This window comes from Artemia sp. Qi Xiang Cuo, chromosome 8, assembly GCF_049724085.1.
Source record: "Artemia sp. Qi Xiang Cuo chromosome 8, ASM4972408v1, whole genome shotgun sequence".
NCBI classification, from domain to species: Eukaryota; Metazoa; Arthropoda; class Branchiopoda; order Anostraca; family Artemiidae; genus Artemia; species Artemia sp. Qi Xiang Cuo.
Window position 1 is genome coordinate 47,529,404 of NC_142801.1, and position 20,256 is coordinate 47,549,659.

Genomic DNA, 20,256 nt, shown 5'->3' on the forward strand with positions numbered 1-20,256 from the left:
TTTAAAATACTTTTTTGTGATTAGACACCCGTATCTAAGAGAAATCTCACTCACTCATTACGGGTTTTAACCCAGACATGTTTTTCTTCTGGATTTCCGTGTTAGTTATACTAGATTTCAGTAGCCAAGTTTTTCAGTAATCATGCTGTTTATAACGATCTTTTTAGTTGCTTTTTTCACAGTCAGGTTTATTCTAAGTTTCAATCTTGATTTTGTTTTCAAACATCAACAAAGCTATATATGTAACTTCTATATTTTCTTTAATTTCTTGTTGACCAAACGTAGATCATAAAGACAGGCGGCTGTCTTTATGATCTGACCGCTGGTGTCGTTTCAGCCCGCTGGTGGTGTATAATTATTTTAAGTTCTTGTTGTTCTCATACCACCTGTGTTAAAAACAAAAACAAACCGATTAGTTTTTTTCTATAATATACCGATTACATACCGATTAATTTTGAACATTAATCTAAAACATACCGATTAACTTTGATTAATTTTAGACATTAATCTAAAACATACCGATTCATTTTGAACATTAATCTAAAACATATCGATCAATTTTGAACTATGTGGGCCAAACGTAGTTACCGACTTTGCTAAAGATCGGAGTACGATTTACGCGCTGTTCCTATTTTCTATCTAACCTCGTAAAGAGTCTGTCATCTTAGAAACTTCTTGGAACCCTGTTATTTGTTCTAAAAGCATAATATCAATCATGATTTTTTTTTTCAGTTCAATCAATGTCGTGTATTTATTATCTTTATAGGTTCTCTCCAAGAATTCTTCTTAAGATTTTTCAAAATTTTGCTTTTAACTAAAATTACTCAAATGGAGCTTTCAAGTTACTACCTCTAATAGCGGTTCAGTTAATACTGAACTGAAGGTGTCAAAATCATCTTTCCCTTACAGAAATCTTCAAAAGCGAGTAGAAAGCTCAATTATGATAAAAGATTGTAAATTTAACATTTATTTAACACGCACAAAATGGAAAAGTCAAGTCGGCATTTCATTTGAAATGGAGAGTGAACAAGGAAGTGTTGTTGGCACTTTTAATTGGTTGGACCAAAAGTTAAGGCATACAATAAAAACCTCTTAAATGGCTTTTTGGGAAGAAAATACACACTGACATGCTAAAAATAAAGCATATTCTGACTTCGGGAGGACTAAAAATGTTTATTTTCTGCTTTTTTAAATTGATTGAGGACGTAATTTATAAGTTTCTTGTATTTCTGTCTAACCTGGTAACATATAAGCATAATTATCAAAAATTTATTGATTATTCTAACTCTTTGGTACTTGTTACTTCCATTGATAGCAAAGTAAGTAAAAGATTTTTTTGGGGGTGAAGGTATAACTGTGGTCGTTATTTTTTAGTATTTGGTATAGATATTAACGTATTGGCCTCTTGCCGTGATATTTGTTGCTGTTTCAACCATCCGCAGCAGAAACTGTCAAGTCCTTAAAAGAAAGCAAAAGGTAAAAAAAAACACTTTATAAATTGTTGTTTTAGTGTATTCCTTGTCTGGTCTAAAAAATTCCAAGTATTTTTTATGTTTGCTTAAGTGTTCCAATTCAAGGAATGAGTAGGCGTCTAGAAAAGTCAGTTAGTACTTCGTAGTCAATATGCAATCTCTCCATCTAAAAAAAAAACAACAATCAGTTGATTTTACTTTTTGCTAGATGGCTTTTGCTAGATTGCTAGAGGATCTTTTATTGTTGTATTTATTAGGGCCGTATTTGTATGTAGCTCTACTTACACCCAGTACCGCAAAAACTGGGTTTAGAAAAGCCCACTTTAGTCTCTTTTAATTTATACATACTTCTGTAAGCCCCCTTTCCTTGTCTACAATATTTCAAGATAATTCCGTATTCCGTACAGGTTGAATATCTTCTTTAATAGTACGGAAATCCGTAAAAATTGCTGTAGATTGGCTCTATGGGACAAAATAAAGCAAAGAATAATGATATTGGTCTATTCTATTGAAAGTTGTCAATGAGTGGATAAAGGTTACTAAATGTTCAAGAAATGCTTTAGCCTTTTTTCACAGGCAATGGGAGGCCAGCAGATTTGCAGATTCTGCAAAAGATAAGAGCAATCTTATGTTAAAAGACTGGCATATACTGAAAAAACGATTTTGAGAATAATCTAAAAGGCTAAAGCAATGAAATGTAAGAACTTACCTCTTTTGTGAACAGTATTTTTTGTTTCCTGTCCCATGATTTTAGATTTTGATTATTTATTCCTTACTACTTTCATTTTCGTTGAACACATACAACAGGGACATTTCTTGGCAGCTAACAAATCAAAAATGCATTCACTGCAAAAAATGGTTTCAAATTTAACGCATCATTTCTGTTAATATCTCCTGTTACATTGATTGTTGATGTCAGTGGAATTACAATATCTCTCCTATTTAATGTATCTTGGTTGGAACATACTATTTGCTATTATTTTTCTTGTAACCTCGTCAAAACAGACTGTGTTTGCTCAAAACCTTTTCACTGTAGAAAATGCGTTTCTGATGTGGACGACTGTAAAAAGGTTAGGCATTTCCTCAGTTCATAGTTGCTGATGTTGGTTCAACGCAAACAGGAGCTAAAAAAATAAAAAAAAAATGTAATTAGTGCCTTAAGTCTATTCAAATTCATTCTTTCAAGAGACTCTGAATCCTACGCCTACAGGCACTATTGTAGTTGCCTAGGGTTATAAAAGTTCAAAGATTGTCCTAGGATTTCTTTTTCAATTCGACTTTTTTCTTTTTTTTTCTTGTTGCTTTTCTCCATAACAAAACGGATTTCCATTTTGACACTGATTCAAAATGCCACGCTTCATTATCCTTGACCGTTCGAAATAAAATTTATGTAAGAATATATTAGCTGTGGAATCCACCCCTCCCCTCCTTAGAAGTATTTCTACTGCAATTTGTTTTTAACTGTCATATATCCCGATTAAGTGGGAAAACGGATTTACCAATTTTTCCGGTGGAAAAATTGGGCTTCAAAAAGATTATGTCTTGGTTTGTTATGATCGAATGGTTGGATTGTGCCTTTCGTGAAAATAATTACTTGGGTAAAAAGATCGGAAATGGAAAGAGCTGGTTCATACGAAATGTTCGGAAGTCCATTCAATCGTCCTTAACAAACAAACAATGAAAAAATATCTGTAAAAAGACATAGTATGGATTTTGATTCTATTTTAATGTTTGTGCAACATTTTCTACTTGATACGGTGTTGTACACAGATGTATTTACATTGATTTAGACAGAAACTACACAATTCTAGTCAAGGCAACAATTGCGTTCTCCTTAAACTTCGGAAAACATTTCCTATTACCCGCTGCTGCTGCAGTCAACAACAATTTCAACAAGTTGTAAAAGAAGATATTCCATAGATCCTGATTCTGTTTTATGTTTGTACAACATTTTCTACTAACAGATTATTGGCACAGTATATTTATAGCAATTGAGACATATCTAGCAATAGAGGGAAGGAAAGGAAAGCAGAAAAAGATTACATTTATAATATCATTGGTAGAAGAAATTTGAACATACAAAAATGAATGTCTTTCACTAGCTTGTATGGATAATTTGTGTGGGATTTTCAATTTTCATCACTAAAATTTATCTTTGCTTCAATCAAACATTTCAATCAACCCATGCCAGAGAATCAGTAGTGGCTTTAGGCCTCATAATCTAGGGGAGGGGGCAATGTATACCGTAGGAATGTAAAAGTTTAAAGTAAAAGGAACTTAATTTCAGATGTCAGAAAAACGGGGTGGCAGCTGACCCCCTGCCCAGGATAAGAACCGCCACTGCAGAGTAGGTAACTACTAAGAATGGGGTTGAGAAGACTTAAACGATAGTTTAATGAGAATATATTGAAAACTAAATACTAAATGGATTTCCTTTGTTTGGTTTGAACCATTGTTCTCTTGTTAGGGATTAGACATAAATTTGAGAAGACAACTTGTTATAGCAAGGCTTCCACATTTAATCACTTTAAATGGAGGTGAAACAATAACCAGAGATGCTCGTGATAAGGCAGAAAGAGCTTTCATTCGATATTTTATGGAGCAAGAAAATAAACCTGAAAGGTACATTTTTTCTTCTGTTTTATCGAGATTTAGAGCTGGTCGTCATATTTTTACGTTTTGTTTTAATTTAATATACTTGTCAAATAAAAAAAATCTAATCTCTAGGAACTTTTGAATCTATCACGAGATGACATACCACATATTCAAACCGACCATTCCCGGGTTTTTTGTAATTGTTTTTGTGCTAATCGAATCATCCGTTCTTTATTGAAAATTTTGTCTAAATTCTGTAAAATTTCTAATCTAGAATGTGTTCATGTCTCTTCCTCAAGATAATAAATGAGCCAAATTACCAATTCTGGGGAATCTAATAAACAGCTATATAGGATAGACATTTGTACTGAACGATGTATATTTTCATATTTGGAAATGGAACTCTACTTTAAATTCAGAAACGAGTTTTATCCTCTACGTTGAAGTTTTTGGTAAAATTTTATGGAGCTGAAATACTCCTTGAAATTGTTTTAAAGTCCAATATAAACCCTGCGACAAATATATATCTTATGGATGTGTCAATTTTCGATTTTCTCAATAGGACTAGCTTCGAAAATCAATTCCTGCGTTGAACAAACCTTGAATTCCATATATCTATATGAAATTGAACTCGAAAGAGATTGTTTCCCTAATTTTTGGTTGACTTGAACCGAAACACAAATCTAGTGATCATAGTAGAAGTGGCTCAGGACCATTCCATCCCCCTACTGATTCAGATTTTCCTATATTTTTCTTATAAATTACATATATTATTTGGATTTTTTCAAATTTCATCCTCCCCCCCTCAAAAAAAACTTCTGTATTTTGCGAGAACGCAAATTGGGGAAAAAAAAACTTTTGATTGAGTGTAATCCCATCTTCCAGCTTTTTTGTGTCAAATTGAACTCCAAGTTAGTTCATTTTAGAAGCCTACTTTTAACTGAAAAAAAGAGCATAATTTTTTCTATATTAATGCTTCCGTGTGACTTCTGTATAGGTCTGTATTCGGTTTCTTGTATTTAGATTGGTATTCTAGTTTTTAATCCTGGTTTCTAATCATTAGTACTTCCGTGTTACTTCTGTATAGGTCTGTATTCGGTTTCTTGTATTTAGATTCGTATTATAGTTCACGTAACACTTACTCCTAGGTTTTAATATAAAAAGCCTGTGGCCAGTGGAAAAATGTTTGAAATCTCGGCTGATTCTATTTTAGCATCTAAATTAAAAATTAATTAATATCTAGGTTTGTTTAAGTAAATAACGCTCTGGTAGAAAAAAAACTGTCTTTTGTAGATACAAAGTTTCTTTTTTACACACCAATCTGTAGTGTTTCAAATTCTCCCTCTTAATTGACCAGATTCAAACCCTGCTTTTTGGTATTCAGCATTTTAATGAAATCGTTTGTCGTACCTAATAACGGTACGTATCGTTTCCTTACTAACCCTTAAGATCATTCCTAATTGAGATTAAATAAAAAAAAAACAAGTTTTTTTTAACTGAAAGTAAGGAGCGACTTTAAAACTTAGAACGAACAAATTATTCCGTATATGAAAGGGGCTGTCCCCTCCTCCATGCCTCCGTCTTTACTCTAAAGTTTTTTATTGTTCTGAAAAACAGAGTTGTGAGAAAGAGTCAAACTTTAGAGTAAAGAGCTAGTCGTTTAGGAGGGGACAGCCCCTTTTATTTACGGAATTACATTTGTTCGTTTTAAGTTTTAATGTCGCTCTTTACTTTGAGTTAAAAAACTTGTTTTTAATTTAATTTTTGAACGTTTTTAAATTAATGCAGGTTTTGGTTTTGGCTCACAGTGCATGAATAATTAAAACGAAATTTGCATATTAATTTTACTTTTTTTGGGCCAAATGGCTTTCTCGAAAGTTGTTTAATTTTATTTATGAACGTTTTTATTAGTAATAAATATACGTAACTTACGAATTAAAAGGAATGTTATATGAGAAATATGATTTTTAAATTTTTTTTTTTTTTTTTTTTTTTTTTTTTTTTTTTTTTAATGTTTTTTTTTATGTACCTGGAGGACAAGTATGGTGATTTTGTGATTGGTGGTAGGAACTGCGTGCGAAGGGGAATGATTTTTCTTTTATTTTATTTTTTTAGGCCTAGGTTGTATATTTCTGTTGTGAATATGAAATTTTGATATATGCCTACCCTTAGGACAACCTGACCCCAGGTTCTTGGGTCGGTAGTGAGTAAAATGTATTGTCCTTGTGTGTGTTAATAAATTACTATTACTATTAAAAAAAAAAATTAACTTACGTAACGAACTTCTATATTCGTATATTATTATTACGTATATTATGGGGTTCGCCCCCCTAATCAATGCCTCGCTCTTGACGCTAAAGTTCACATTTTTTTCAGTTCTTTAAAAATGACCCCTTCATAAAGGCCGTTAATTAGAATAAATAGCTCTTATGAAAGTACAAAAAAAAGCTTCAGCGTAAGGAGCGAGGTATTGACTAGGGGGTGGACCCAATCCTATACGTAATAATTTTTAAGTTTTGATGTTGATCCTCCCACGTAACCCCCGATCCACCTCCCCCCCCCCACTACTAGAAAAAAACCCCTGAAAACGTCTTTATACTTCCTAATAACCAATACTATATGTAAAACATTGGGCAAAGCTCATAACTTGCAGTCCTTCCCCCGGGGACTGTGGGGGATTACGTCATCCTCAAAGACATTTATTATATTTTTCGACCATGCTGAACAAAATGGCAGTCTTCAAAATTTTAATCGGGTGACTTTGGGCAAATTTAAGCCTGGGAGGGGGCCAAGTTGCCCTTCAATTTTTGTGGTCACTTAAAAGGGCACTTCAACTTTTAATTTCCGTTCGAATGAGCCCTATTACGATATTCTAGGACTACTGGATCGATACGACCCCTGGGAAAAAAAAACAAATAAACACGCATCCGTGATCTTTCTTCTGGCAAAAAATACAAAATTCCACATTTTTGCAGATAGGAGCTTGAAACCTCTACAGTAGGGTTCTCTGATACGCTGAATCTGATGGTGTGATTTCTATTAAGGTTCTGTGACTTTAAGGGGGTGTTTCCCCCTTAATTTTCTCAGGAGCGTAACTTTTGATTAGTAATACTAAATTTGATGAAACTTGTATATTTGAAATCGGCATAAAAATTTGATTCTTTTGGTGTATCTATTGGTATCAGAATCGAAAATTCTGTTTTTTAGACTTTCGGTTACTATTTAGCCTGGTCGCTTCTTACTCACAGTTCGTTACCACGAACTGTTTGACATTTTTTTTCTACAGAGAACACGATCGATTAGTTTCTCGACTGACCTCCTAAGCCTAAATATTGTTTGTCAACAAACTTTAGCTTTTAGTAATAAATTTTATAATTTATGTATCTAGAGTAAGTACTTAAAGTATGCCTTAATTGGTCAGTTATTTTTTCGTTTCTACAGGAATTAAGGGCCGTCATTTGTTAAACTTCCATGGTAGGCGCCAGCTGCACATGGCTCAGCTAGGGGCTACAATGTACAAAGCAGCAAAAGGGTATCGTTTTCAGGAATAAAGTATATTAACTCTCCAAATTTTATAATAAACAAAAATTTAACAGCCAGAAAAAGCTTGATAGTTTTGATGGCTTTCTGTTTTTTTTATGGATTGAGATCGAAAATCCAAATTATTTTAAGTTGTCTTGATTTATCTTGAAAAATGTGTAAGTTTCAGTTTCGTTTTATTTTGTGTTAGATTTTTTTTTTTTTGGTTTGTAGAAAGGGATCAAAAATAAAAAATTACATTCAAGTTGTTTTGACTTGTCTTGTAAAATATGTAAGTTTTTTTTTGGTTTAAAATTTTTCTTTTCTATTGTTTATAGAAAGGGATCGAAAATTCAAATTACCTTCAAGTGGTTTCGACTTTTCTTGTAAAATATGTAAGTTTCAGTTTTATTCTATTTTGTTTTAGACTTCTATTATCTTTGTTTGTTTTTTTTTGTAGAAAGGAATCGAAAATCCAGATTACTTTAACTTTTCTTGTAAAATATGCAAGTTTTGTTTCATTTTTTTTCTTATACTTTTTTTCTTGTCTTCTTGTTATAAAAAGGGATAGAAAATCCAAGTTATTTTCATGTGCTTTTGAGTTTTCTTGTAAAATATGCAAATTTCATTTATTTTTTTTTAATTTAGATACTTTGAGCTAGAAGCTCTTCACGGAAAGCTGGATAAACTTATCGACCTGGATCTAAAACCAAAAAAGTGTGTTTCTGTTGTTATTGAATATGATAATAAATCTTCAGTAAGAATGTTCAGACAGGATATAACAGTGATGGGATTAAAAAAGAAACTTGAACCGTTGTTGAACCTTAGTGCAAATAGTATGCGACTTTACTTCTTGAGTAAACAGTCTGCGTATGGTCCTGATGAGTTGAAAGTGCCATCCAAAAAACTTTATAGTTTGCTAATTGAAGATGGCGATACTATTATTGTTGACCGTAAATAAGTGAACTAAGCAATTTTTGGTACTGTTCTGTTATAGCGACCCCACTCAAGAATTGCGCTGTGTAAAACTCGAACAAACCTAAAACCGGACTTTTATCTGTCTGTATTAAGAGACAATTAACTTGCGCTCAGTGAAAGACAAGAGGCGGGTGACAGAATACATTAGACTTATATAATTTGGGCAATATATTTGCACATTAGGTTGTGGGGGCGGGAGTAAAGTATTTGGACAGCATGAAATTACAAAACAATTCTTACTTAATAATAATATGGAGAATAATTGTAGCCGGTACATTTTGCATGCCGACCCGTTATACTTTACCCCCACCCCCTAATTTGCAAATATATAGCCCAAATTTGTTTCTAGAAATTATATTTTCATATGTTTTGGTATTTTTCATTAGTATTAACTCAACTTCACTTCTTGAGTGGGGTCGCTATAACAGAAAAGTACCCAATTTTTTTCTAGAGCTTTTGAAAATTTGTCTCCGAAAAATTTAAATCAATTCTTTGTATTCTTTATGAAAAATATTACAAGAAAAAGGAAGAAGTAGAAAAGAAATAATCTGGGCGTAATTATGATTCCAAAAGAAAACACGTTCGAGGTCGAGAATTTATTGACAAATCCTTCACAGTCGTGGCTTTGCCATAGTCTGGTTTTGTGGTAAATGATAGGAAGCAATTTTAAAAAGTTCCAAACTGTTTATTCTTTCTAAAAATATTTGAAAACATTATGGATGGGTACACTATTTAACATAAAGTTATTTTACCGAAGTATTATCAAAAATTGGGAGTAGTTTGAACTAAAGTAGTTTCGTAGCGTGGGCAGCTATGTCTCGAAATTGTTTTCTGTATTCGGAGAGTTGTTTGTTGAAGTGTGTTTAATGTTCGTTTTATTACATTTCTTTTTGTTTAGGAAATCGGACTATTTTAAAGTTTTATTTTAAAACGATTTTAATGCGAAGTTATGTTTTTAGTTTTGTATTACCTCTATTAGCATGTATTATTAAACTTTAAAGAGTTTCTTTTTTTGTGACGTTGTACTAATTCTCCCGAGTTGGACATTTTATTCAGGGACTTCGTCTGTTGTAGTTCAAAAGCCATTATGTTTTAAGAAATAAATTTTAAGCAAGAGGAAAGAGAGACAGAAAAAAACTTTTGGGTTTTGACCGTAAATAATGTTCTATTGTCTGCGCTACGATGATTTTTAAAGTATTTGAAAACTAAGACGAGGCAATTTGAAAACTGGACTTATTTTCAAACTAGATCTGTGAGTTGGTTAAAAAAAACATTACAATTGCAAAAAATCACATGTCTGTAAGTACCTTATGGACCAATGCTACTTTAAAAATTTAAGTTTTTTGAGTTTTCCAATTTATTTTAGTAACACTGAATTAATAAAGATATTTTAAATTAATATGCATCTCCGTTTGACCAAAAATGTTAGAAAACGTCTTTTGAATTCCTGCAGTCGACAACTGACCACAGCTTTTTGTCAATATAATCGGTTTTCATAAACAATAATATATTTTATTTATATTTAATCGATATTAAATATATTCCTCTTAATTTATTTTATTGTTACCTATAATTTTTCTTGTCAAAGGATTAGTATAAAAAGCCATGCAATATGCTAAGATCTTGCCGAGGAAATTTTACGAAAATTTATTTTGGGGAAAGGGAGGGGATAATTCGTAAAAATGGCTTAATTAAGTTAAATTATTTAAAACCTACTGAAAACAAGGGAAACATCGATAAAAGCTTGAGATTTTGGATAGGGAAGGCCTTGAGACTCCTTCCCCCTCTGTGTTCATGCTTTTTCACACTTTTTCGGGGTTTGATTGGCAGTGATTCAGCTAATTAGAAAATCAACAGGGAAGAACATTAAACATCTTGCCGTTATCATTACAACAATTAATGTTTTAATTGGGAGGCCTCTGATCATAGGCACCTGTTAGTGTATGGCTGGTACATCTGAGGAGCTTATCAAATTGAACTCCGAACACTTAACTTGAAGTTACTTACAATATTGCAGCTGACGTAAAATAAAGCGTATTAGTTTTATAGCTTGCTGGTCTATACAATCTGAAAAAGACAACACATGGAGTAGTAATCAAGAAAAGATGACCCTTAAATAATTAGTACAATCTCTTAATATAAAATCGCGAATATTATCACTAGATTAAAATACATTTCTTAATATCTCTGTTCAATTATTGTTTGGTTAAAGTAACGCCGTAGTGCTATGCATCATTTAGGATTCTTACACAATGCCCCTGCTACTGGTAAAACATCTTATTCGTGGAGTTGTTTACATAGCTTTCTATACGTTAATATATCATATCTGAATAACAATATCCTCCAGATTATTAATTACGTCCTTCCAACAGCTCCATTGCTATAATTTTCTACCCATACAAAAAGATGTGAATCTTCCCCGATGGAGCTCAAAATTCCTTGGCTTATCGTCTAATTAAGGTAATTCTATCTGCTAATTTCTTACTTGCCAGAATTATCAGTAATACCAAGCAAACAGTAGTCTCATCTTTCAAAAGAGGAAACCCGTGGACCTTCTGCCTAGTAATGTAGAATAAAATAAACCGCAAAGCTCCTGGCAGCTGCGAAACCCCCGCGGAGCTGCTCAAGAGTGGAGGCGGTACTGTGCTGCTATGGCTTCAAGTCCTATTCACTGCAATATGGGACTCGGAGGTTTCCCCGAAAGACGCGTATAGGAGCGGTCCTACCACTGTTAAAGAGAAAAGGTACCAACAAAGAGTGCTCCAACTTTAGGGGTATAAGACTCCTTTCAGTACCAAGCACTTTCTTTTCCATGGTGCTGGTGCAGCGGTGTTTTGCACACTTCCGACGAAAACGTAAAGTAGAGCAGGCTGGTTTTATGCGATCAACGGCAGAATAGATATTTGCCACAAGGCAAGTCATGGATAAGGGGAATAAGTTCTGCAAACAGGTTTTTATTCGTTGTGTCGATTTTAGGGCGGCATTTGACTCTATTGGTCGAAATTCTCTTTGGAATATCCTTTCAAATATGGGCCTCCCGTTAAAATATGTCCGCCTACTCAGGGCCATGTACATAGAGACTGAGAGTTGTGTGCAAGTAATGGAAGACAAAGCATGTTCTTTACAATAAGAACGGGAGTCAAGCAAGGTTGCTCAGTTTCTCCTGAGGTGTTCAATTGAATTATAGACCATGCTACGACATAAACAACCGGGAAGCTTTGGAATAAAGTATGGGGACAGAGTTTTCACCGATTGTGACTTTGCTAATGGAATAGCACCGGCTGCCAACTCCAAGTCACAGGTATTCATGGCTCTGAATACTCTTCAAGAAGAAGTTGCAAGGACCGTACTGTCCATCAACTGGAAGAAGATAAAAGTCATGGTAGTGCAGCCAAAGTCTGCAGCTGACAAATCAAATTACTGGATCACCGGAAACCAAATTGAAGTGGTAGACCATGGTGGAGAAACCATTGGGCAACACCCTAATAGATTGTTTGAATCTACTCGATATTCTGTTGCAGCTAGTTTTATTGGATAAACCGTTTATAATAATTGTTTTATTTTTATAGACTGCATCTGTGTTTAGGAACCAGTCGTATGCAGCACGCGGTTCTAGGCGTTTACCCCCCGGAAAACACCCCTGCACAACTCATCCCCGGAAAATACCCTCAGTGGAAAATACCCCCCACCCCCGCGGAAAATAACCCACCCCCAGACCGGTAAATACCCCCTCCCCCGGAAAATACCCCCCCCCCGTGGAAAGTAAGGCTTTCCAAATTTGAGAATTCTATTTGAGTTTTGTCTTTTATTTTCCGTAGGGGAAGGAATTTTGGTGCTTGTGTATTATACGCCACTCACTCTGGTTTACGCTGTGTAAAACTCGAAAACAAACCGGTTCCTTCGTTCGTTTCTTTCAGATTAGCGCGAGACAAGACAAAGACTAGTGATAGAATAGATTGGAAATATATAATTTGGGCTATATATTTGCACATAAGGGGGAGGGCTAAAGTATTTGGACAGTTTGAAGTCAGAACACAATTCCTACTTCATAATAGGCAGAATAATTGTACCTAACACATTTTGCATGCAGACCCGCTTTACTTTACCCCCCCCCCTAATGTGCAAATATATAGCCCAAAGTTGTTTCTAAAGTAACGGAATAGACTAATGAAGAAACCGGTTTGTTCCCGAGTTTTACGCATCGTAAACTTGAGTAAGTGGCGTATAATACACAAGTACCAGAATTTTTCATGGAGAGAGAGCCGGATTTCCCGGTATTATTTAAAAATGATCAGAAATAAAAGTCTGAATATTTTATTTGTAAATGTAAAGGCAGTGTTGTCGAAGAAATTATTTACTAGATAAATACCCTTTTAATAGCTCTCAGAGTTTTCACCCGATAATATTTAGGCCCCTTTTCAGGCCAAAATTGCTATTTTAAGGACGAAAATGCTAGAATGTGGTGCTTTTTCTGTGGCGAGATCTCTCTTGTTGTTTAAAGAGAACACTAGATCTTTAAGGAATAAATTCGAATGAGCCTTCTTTCAATACAATCTATGGCTAATACCTTAAGTCTACGGGAAATGTAACTCCTCCCGGCTTTCGAAGTCTAGTTTTGCCGCAATTTTAGCCTATTAATTTGTTGAGGGTTCCCGGGAATTTCATAGACAACGGTAACAAGGACACTCATTAAAGTTTATAAATATGTTAATAAAGCGGCGAAGAAAGGAGGATTGTTTATTTAAGTTTACATTTTGTTTTTGTTGTTGTTTTTTTGGAGGGAGGGGGGAAGAAGATGAATATTTATGTTATTTATCTTGTGACGTTTATTATCGAATACTATGTCGTATGGCTTTGCTTGGCTTGTAATAAACTTATTTTTTTGCTACTGTTTTGAAATCTTTGGACATGATAGTACATCTGCTGCATTGAAATATTTTAAATAACCTTTGAAAAATATATCAGTATAACCTATCGTACTTTTTATTGTCAAAATGCATTCTTAACTTCTTTCATAACGTAAGTATCACTGCTGTTAACAATACATTTTTTTTTGTCTTTACATTTTAGTGAATCCAATGGTCTGGTTTAACCTGCCCAATTCTTTGTTTTTGCTATACCGTTTATCTGGGGGCTGTTTTGTGTAATGGTATTCTTTCTTTTAGAATTTTACATTTAGATCCTTATTTATGGTTCTTAATTTTGAAAACAAGTGTAGCGAGTCGGAAGAGGTTGATCGAGACTCTTCTTGAAGGTCAAGAATTTTATTCTATTATTTTTTTTTCTTTAATCTCTTTTTCGTAGATTCCTATTTTAGCCCTTTCCTCTCTGTCAAAATCGTTCCATCCCAATGCATCCCATCTTCCATCCTGAAAAAGTCTTCTCGTATTTCCTTTCTAAACCTGGGGACTTCATGAATCTATAACCGTAATAAATAATAAGCTGTTATATTTAATATATATTACAGTTTGGTTTAGTTTATGCATTGTGTCTAAATTTACAATGTTCAGTGTTTAATAAACATGCAATCAGATTCATTTTGAAAGATAAATAGGTTCTCCAAAAGATTCAGTTCCGTAGAAAGTTGGTGGGCTGCAACACATAATCTTTCTGATTTTTTTTTTCTTTTGACCCGTGTAATAGTTTTTTTTTCGTTTAGTTTCATTTGAGTGCTTAAAAAGTTATTTCGGCAAGGGTATTGTCATTTAAAAGACTTCTTGGGAAATGTTTTTTTTTTCAAAGCTAAAATAATGGATAAGTGAACAACAAAACACAAACGAATGGTTGAGTTGGAATAATTATGTGCATAGACGGGAGTCTTTTTTTGCTTAATTCAGGTGACAAATGCGAGCATACGGACATGCACGTGTGAATTTATTTTGAGGAGGGGGGAAAGTCCCCAAACCAGCAAAAACCTGACACAATGTATGAAATCCAGTATTGTGAAAGGTTACGAAAATTCAGTTTCTGGGGAGCCAAGTTCAAATACTATTCCTCCCTGCTGTTGTGCCTCCAAGCATAGCTAACATTTGGGCTTTATTGACGTAAGAAATTATGAACGTCAGAACACCTAGCTTTTCAACTATTTGTTGAGATTACACATTAAAAATGTGTACACCCTTACAAAATACACATTTTCTAATTTAGCTAAAACATACATGTTCGTGGGAACTAATATTTCTAATAGAAGATATACTAATACAGTAATGACAAAGTCGCCTAGGAGCAAAGAAGGAGGCTTATTGAAGAGCGGATTATAGAATTTCCAAGGTATAAAATGCAGAACAAATATAGATGTATGCCAGTCTTTATATCTTCAACGAAGAATAAGGATTCACAGCCTGTTAAGAGGCAAGTATAGACGAGTCACTGTTTTTTCTAGTAAATGTATTCTATTTTTGTTTTACTATTTAAAACTATATGTTTAATTAATCATCGTCGATGTTTAAAGTTGGGAAAATTATACCTTGAAAGGTAATTGCTGTTGGTTAAAGCAAAAAAGAAGATGAATCTACTTTTTATCCTACGAAAGCTTATGAGCCATATCTTGAAGCTTGTATTTCCGGAATTGGTTCCGTTCAATGCTGACCCTTTCATGTCAGATATAGTTTCTGAGAGCCATACAAGTTGAAATACCGTATCTTCATGCTATTAGAAAATAATTTTATTTTCAGTGTTATTTCACATCATACCGCCAAAACTTGGGATTACATAGTTTTTTTTTTGTTTCTGTGGTTGCTTTTGTCTTTTTTTTTATAACTATTAAAATTATCTCCTATGACAGACAGTCTTATTTCATAATGCGTTCCCCTGCAAAATAATAGCGGACATTTATAGCTTTAAAAAAAAAGTTTTTTCAGCTGCAAGTAAGGTGCAACATTAAAACTTAAAACAAACTAGTTATTTCGTATATGAGGGGGGTTGTCTCCTCCTTAATCCCTTGCTCTTCACGCTAAAGTTTTTAGTACTTTTAAAAAGATCTTTCGTCTAATTAAGAGGCCTTTGTGTTTCAGAGTCACTTTTAGAGAGTTGGGACCAAAGATCCACCATTACCGTAAAGACCAATGTCCCCCCCTTACAGATGGAATAATTTATGGAAGACTGACTGCCCTCAAACCGTTTGGTCACTTAAAAAAGGCACTATAACTTTCAATTTTCCGTTCGAGTGAGCCCTTTTCCGATGTTCTAGGACCATTGACTTGATAAGATCGCGCCTGGAAAAAAAATAACAATAAATAAACACTCATTCGTGATCTTTCTTCTGGCGAAAAATGCAAAATTTCACATTCTTGCAGATGACTATACGATTTTCATTAAAAAATCCTTGACTTTTTTGGGGTGTTTCCGCCCTTTTTCGAAAATAAGGCAAATTTTTCAGGCTCATAGCGGGATTGGTAACACTAAAGTTAATTAATCTTATATATTTGGGATCAGCCTAAAAACCCAAGTCTTTTGAAGTATTAATTGATATCAAAATTCCCTTGTTTTTTTTAGAATTTCGGCTACTACTGAGTCGAGTCGCTTCTTACTTACAGTTCGATGTCACGAATTGTTTGATAAAATTTGTGTTAGGAGTACAGAATGCAACGCCAAAAGTACTAATATGTTAATTCCAGGTTTTTTTCTTTTTTTAGAAGAGATTCTTTGAAGTACTATATTAGCTAATGCTTTTAAGTTTCCCACAAAGATGTGAAACGAGGTGAAAATATGTTATTCCCCTTTAAAACTAAAGATTTGTGCATAATGTGTATAATCCGTTTTTTAGGCTGGTAAATAATTTGTTCAATATATAACGTACCGAAATTTAAAATACAAAACAAGAATAAAAAATAATAATAATAATAATAATAATATCCGCTTCTATAGTCCTCTTCAGCCCTTTTCTTAATGTATAACTGTTGGTTAAGAAGGGAGGCTAATAGTCTAAAACTAGGGAATATAGGCTGTAAAAAAATGGGACCAACTGTTGTTAATGTAAATTAAAGCTTTTGAAAGGTGTTTGGTTTTGCCAGTTAAATGAAGAGCTAAACAATTCAGGCTAGAAACTTAATTTTCTTTTCCAGTAGATCGATGCTCCGTTTTTCATGAGGGTTCTTCTGGTCAGCAAAGCAATACTGTCTTTTAAAATCTTCAGTGCAGATTTATTGCTGGCTGAGTGGACAGAACTGTTTTTTTTTGGCTAGAAATATGAGAATGGGGAGGAGATTATTCAAATGTTGAACCTCTCTCATGGTAAAGCCATTTCATAATCGTAGTAGGTTCCATTTTCAAGTACCGAAAGCCCAAGTTTGTTGCCTGAGAACCAAGGGTCTTTCGTGATGGCGTTGCCGACCCACAAAACTACCCAAACTTAAGCCCCTCATTTCTTATGCCTGTAAAGATGTCTTTTATCGGTAAAGACCTGACAGATATATTTATACAAGCGTATATTTATATGCCTATATACAGCCAGGGGCGTATAAAGGATTTTTAGGGGGGAGGCGCAAAATAGGTTGATCCGATAAACTTGCGTTAGGAGCAAGTTTAATTAACGCAAATTTGCATTAATTAAGTAAATTACACTATTTCAGTTTTACGTTAGGGGGGAGCGTGCCCTCATCCCCCCCCCCGGAGCCGCTATCATTGTATAGAGCTATCACACAGGCCTACGCATGCAGAGGATGAACTTGTAATACACGTAGCCATTAATAATCACCTTTATTATATTTAAAAAATACCTTCGGTACACAAAAGTATAGACAAAACTTTCATTGCACTAATGACAGAGCAAAACAAATAATGGGTTTTAAAATATGCTTGGCAAATAATTCCTGAGCGCTGTTTGGCTTGTGAATGTGCTTAAATGGATTTATTGATGATGGATTTACAAAAACCTAAAACCGACCTAGAAAAAGACAGGATGTTCTCTTAGGTCAAAAACTTAATGAGCAGCCTGTGGAAAATCAAAGACTAATTATATGCATCTTAATAGTCTTTCACCGACCCTGATATAGATAACTTTAAATATATAATTATAATTTTCTAAGAAACTTAGGCGCACTCAGTTTTAAGTAAAGCGCTAATTTTTAAAATTTTTGCGATATTGGAAAATATCACGATTCACTTTATATAAGCTAGTTTTGTAGATGCATCTTGCGTAATCTTTAAAGCAATAATATTTGTTCGATTTAAGTTTCTGCGTCGCTCTTTACTTCCGTTACAAAAAGATCTTCGTTTTATTTAGCCGACGGAACTAAAGAAGGAAAATGATTTTTTTTTGTTAAAATACGACGTTACCTATAGCTTTTACTTCTTACCGTACTAAGAATCCGAGGGGTATGGTGTCACCGGTATCTTTAAGAATTTTCTAAAAAAAAGTAAATTGTTTCCGTCGAAATGAAAATAAATAAATTAAATTTTATGGTTATATAGTTTTTTGTTCAAAACATGCATTTTAGTTTTCGCTTCCTAAGGGGCTGGGAGAGGGATTGTATGAGAGAGAGAGAGAGAGGCTGTAAACCCCTGGGAAAGGGTTCTCAACCACGGTGATTATAATTATATACTTATTGTGTTCCCCAGTCTTTCCAATTCAGAAGGTGTCATAGAGCTTTTTACTATGAAGTTATTAAGAGGAACTTTTTGTCCGGGATCCCCTAAAGCGTATCTTGTTTATTTCTGAGTTGAGGTGGTCAGAAAGACACAGTCAATTTGACAATAGTTTTCAACTATATCGACCACGCTGAATCCGAATATGGGTGGGGGCAAAGTTGGAGATCACAGCTTGACTTAGTAAAAGTAAAAAAAAAACCCTTTTTTGGCCTATGAAACGTGTACAGACTGTTTATTATTTTTCTAAGGTTGTACCACTCCGATTTAGTGGTGCGACATCTCAATTTGGTCCCAATATGGTCATCTCATAGAATATGCTAATTTTTTTCCGATATCTTGTATAGCCCAGGAGCTATAGGTTAATATTTATTAATTTTCCCCGAAAATCTCAGAATTCAATGGTTCATTTTCAACTAAACCACGTATCTCGGACCTTTCTATAATTTTTGTGTTTTTCATTCTTCACCAGAATTTAACTTTTATATTTAACTTCACTTGCCGTAAATTTCAAAGCTTAAACTGTTTGGTGAAGCCGTCTAGAATTTCTTGAAAAAGTATAGGCAAAAAATATATGCAAAATTCATTTTTCCAAAATGATGATGTGACACATCTATTATGCTAGAATTTTACGCCCAATCCGAATATGAACTTTACTTTTCAACCAAATATCAACTTTTTTTTTGACTTAATTCAAACTGTAATTACAATGCTGACTGATTTTCAGTTTATCTGCTGATAATAATTGGACAGTGACAGTGACCCTACAAATCCTAAGCCAAGAACCTGCCCTGGTCATCTTCAAGGATTGCCCTCTATTAAGCCAACCTTTGAGTATAGTTGGGAAAGATTAAGTGACTGTGAGTATTTGAAAACATTATGTATGTCAATTGTTCAGTGGGTAACAGCCCCGCAGCACTATCAACAACAACAACAATTTCTTAAACGCTGTTGCTGATAAAATTTAAGGCTGGTAGTGCGATTGGAAAGCAGCACTGTTAGCGGTTAGGGCTAAGAATAGGAACTGAACGACGCTTAATGCCTGCCTGATGTAAGTATGTAATGTCATGGACAGCTAGGCTAAATAACTTTCAGATTGCTGGAAATGAGTAATAGGCTTCAAGATGAAAACTCAAGACCAAGTTGGAATTAAGAATGAGTTTTTAATCTCAAACTGTCTGATGAACATATTTTGACATTTCTATGTAGACTTGGCCTATACTGTAATTAGGCTAAGTTAGATCAGGGATTTTTTAAGGTATGTTAGTCTTGATGTTACAGAGACCACCTTAAGCCAATCTACTACAAATTTGTTATTTTGGATACCCTATACCAAATGCTGGGTATATCTAACATTTGGCATAGCCTACCCTAGCCTACAGTAAGGGATACTACTTGTCTTACGTACTACCATAAACGTAATGTACTACTTCACCCCTGCAGCATTAAAAAAGAAACAGCCTGAAGCATTCAGTGATGTTTTTCCAAGAATGGGTGGATTGCAACTGTGTATGAACTTCCTTGGTGTGATTGGGTACCTCATGAAAGGCTCAGGGCTTGAAGAAATCTTTAGCAAGGCTGGCATCTTACTCTCTAGAACTGCTAAAAAAGCTATGATTGGAAAACCCTATTACAGGTACATGGAGGCTCACATCATCTTAGTAGAGGCCTTGTATAGAGTATATTGGAATGCTGTTGAACAGTATTACATTGAATCAGACAAAGAAGCAAGTACTTTTCATTACCTGTCAGATTTAATGTCTGTGTTCATGAATTGTGGAGGCTCCTTTGACAACCTAGACAAACACCTGGAATCTATGAAGCCTTTGATGAACCAGTTCAACAAGTATCGTGACAAAAACCTTACAACGAAGTTGTGGATGGAGTATATGAATCTTTTGCTGATTCTTCTCCATTTCCTGATTTCAGAGCGTGGGGGAGACTAGGAAGGTCATATTATTGGTGTATTCCAATATTTGAATGACATAAAAACCTTGCCACCTAGCTTGCATGATATCTTTGTCAAAGGACTATTCAACGTGAAGCAGAAAAATTGCAAGATGAATTGTGTTTCCAAAGATCATACACTGGAATCCACACTCAACCT

The 20,256-nt window shown here is 34.2% G+C and overlaps 1 protein-coding gene across 5 annotated transcripts in view; it reads left to right on the top strand.

The window, feature by feature from the left end:
* The window catches only part of mlt (tubulin folding cofactor E like protein mlt), an 86,430-nt gene extending 74,304 nt beyond the window's left edge, over positions 1 to 12,126 (top strand). For all 5 annotated transcript variants that reach the window (XM_089093514.1, XM_089093513.1, XM_089093510.1 and 2 more), the window contains exons 5-6: positions 3,940 to 4,094; positions 8,235 to 12,126. In XM_089093514.1, coding sequence (XP_088949640.1) covers positions 3,940 to 4,094; positions 8,235 to 8,547 — 468 coding nt within the window. In that variant the 3' untranslated portion in view covers positions 8,548 to 12,126. The remainder of the gene's footprint in view (positions 1 to 3,939; positions 4,095 to 8,234) is intronic.
* The last annotated feature ends 8,130 nt before the right edge of the window (positions 12,127 to 20,256 follow it).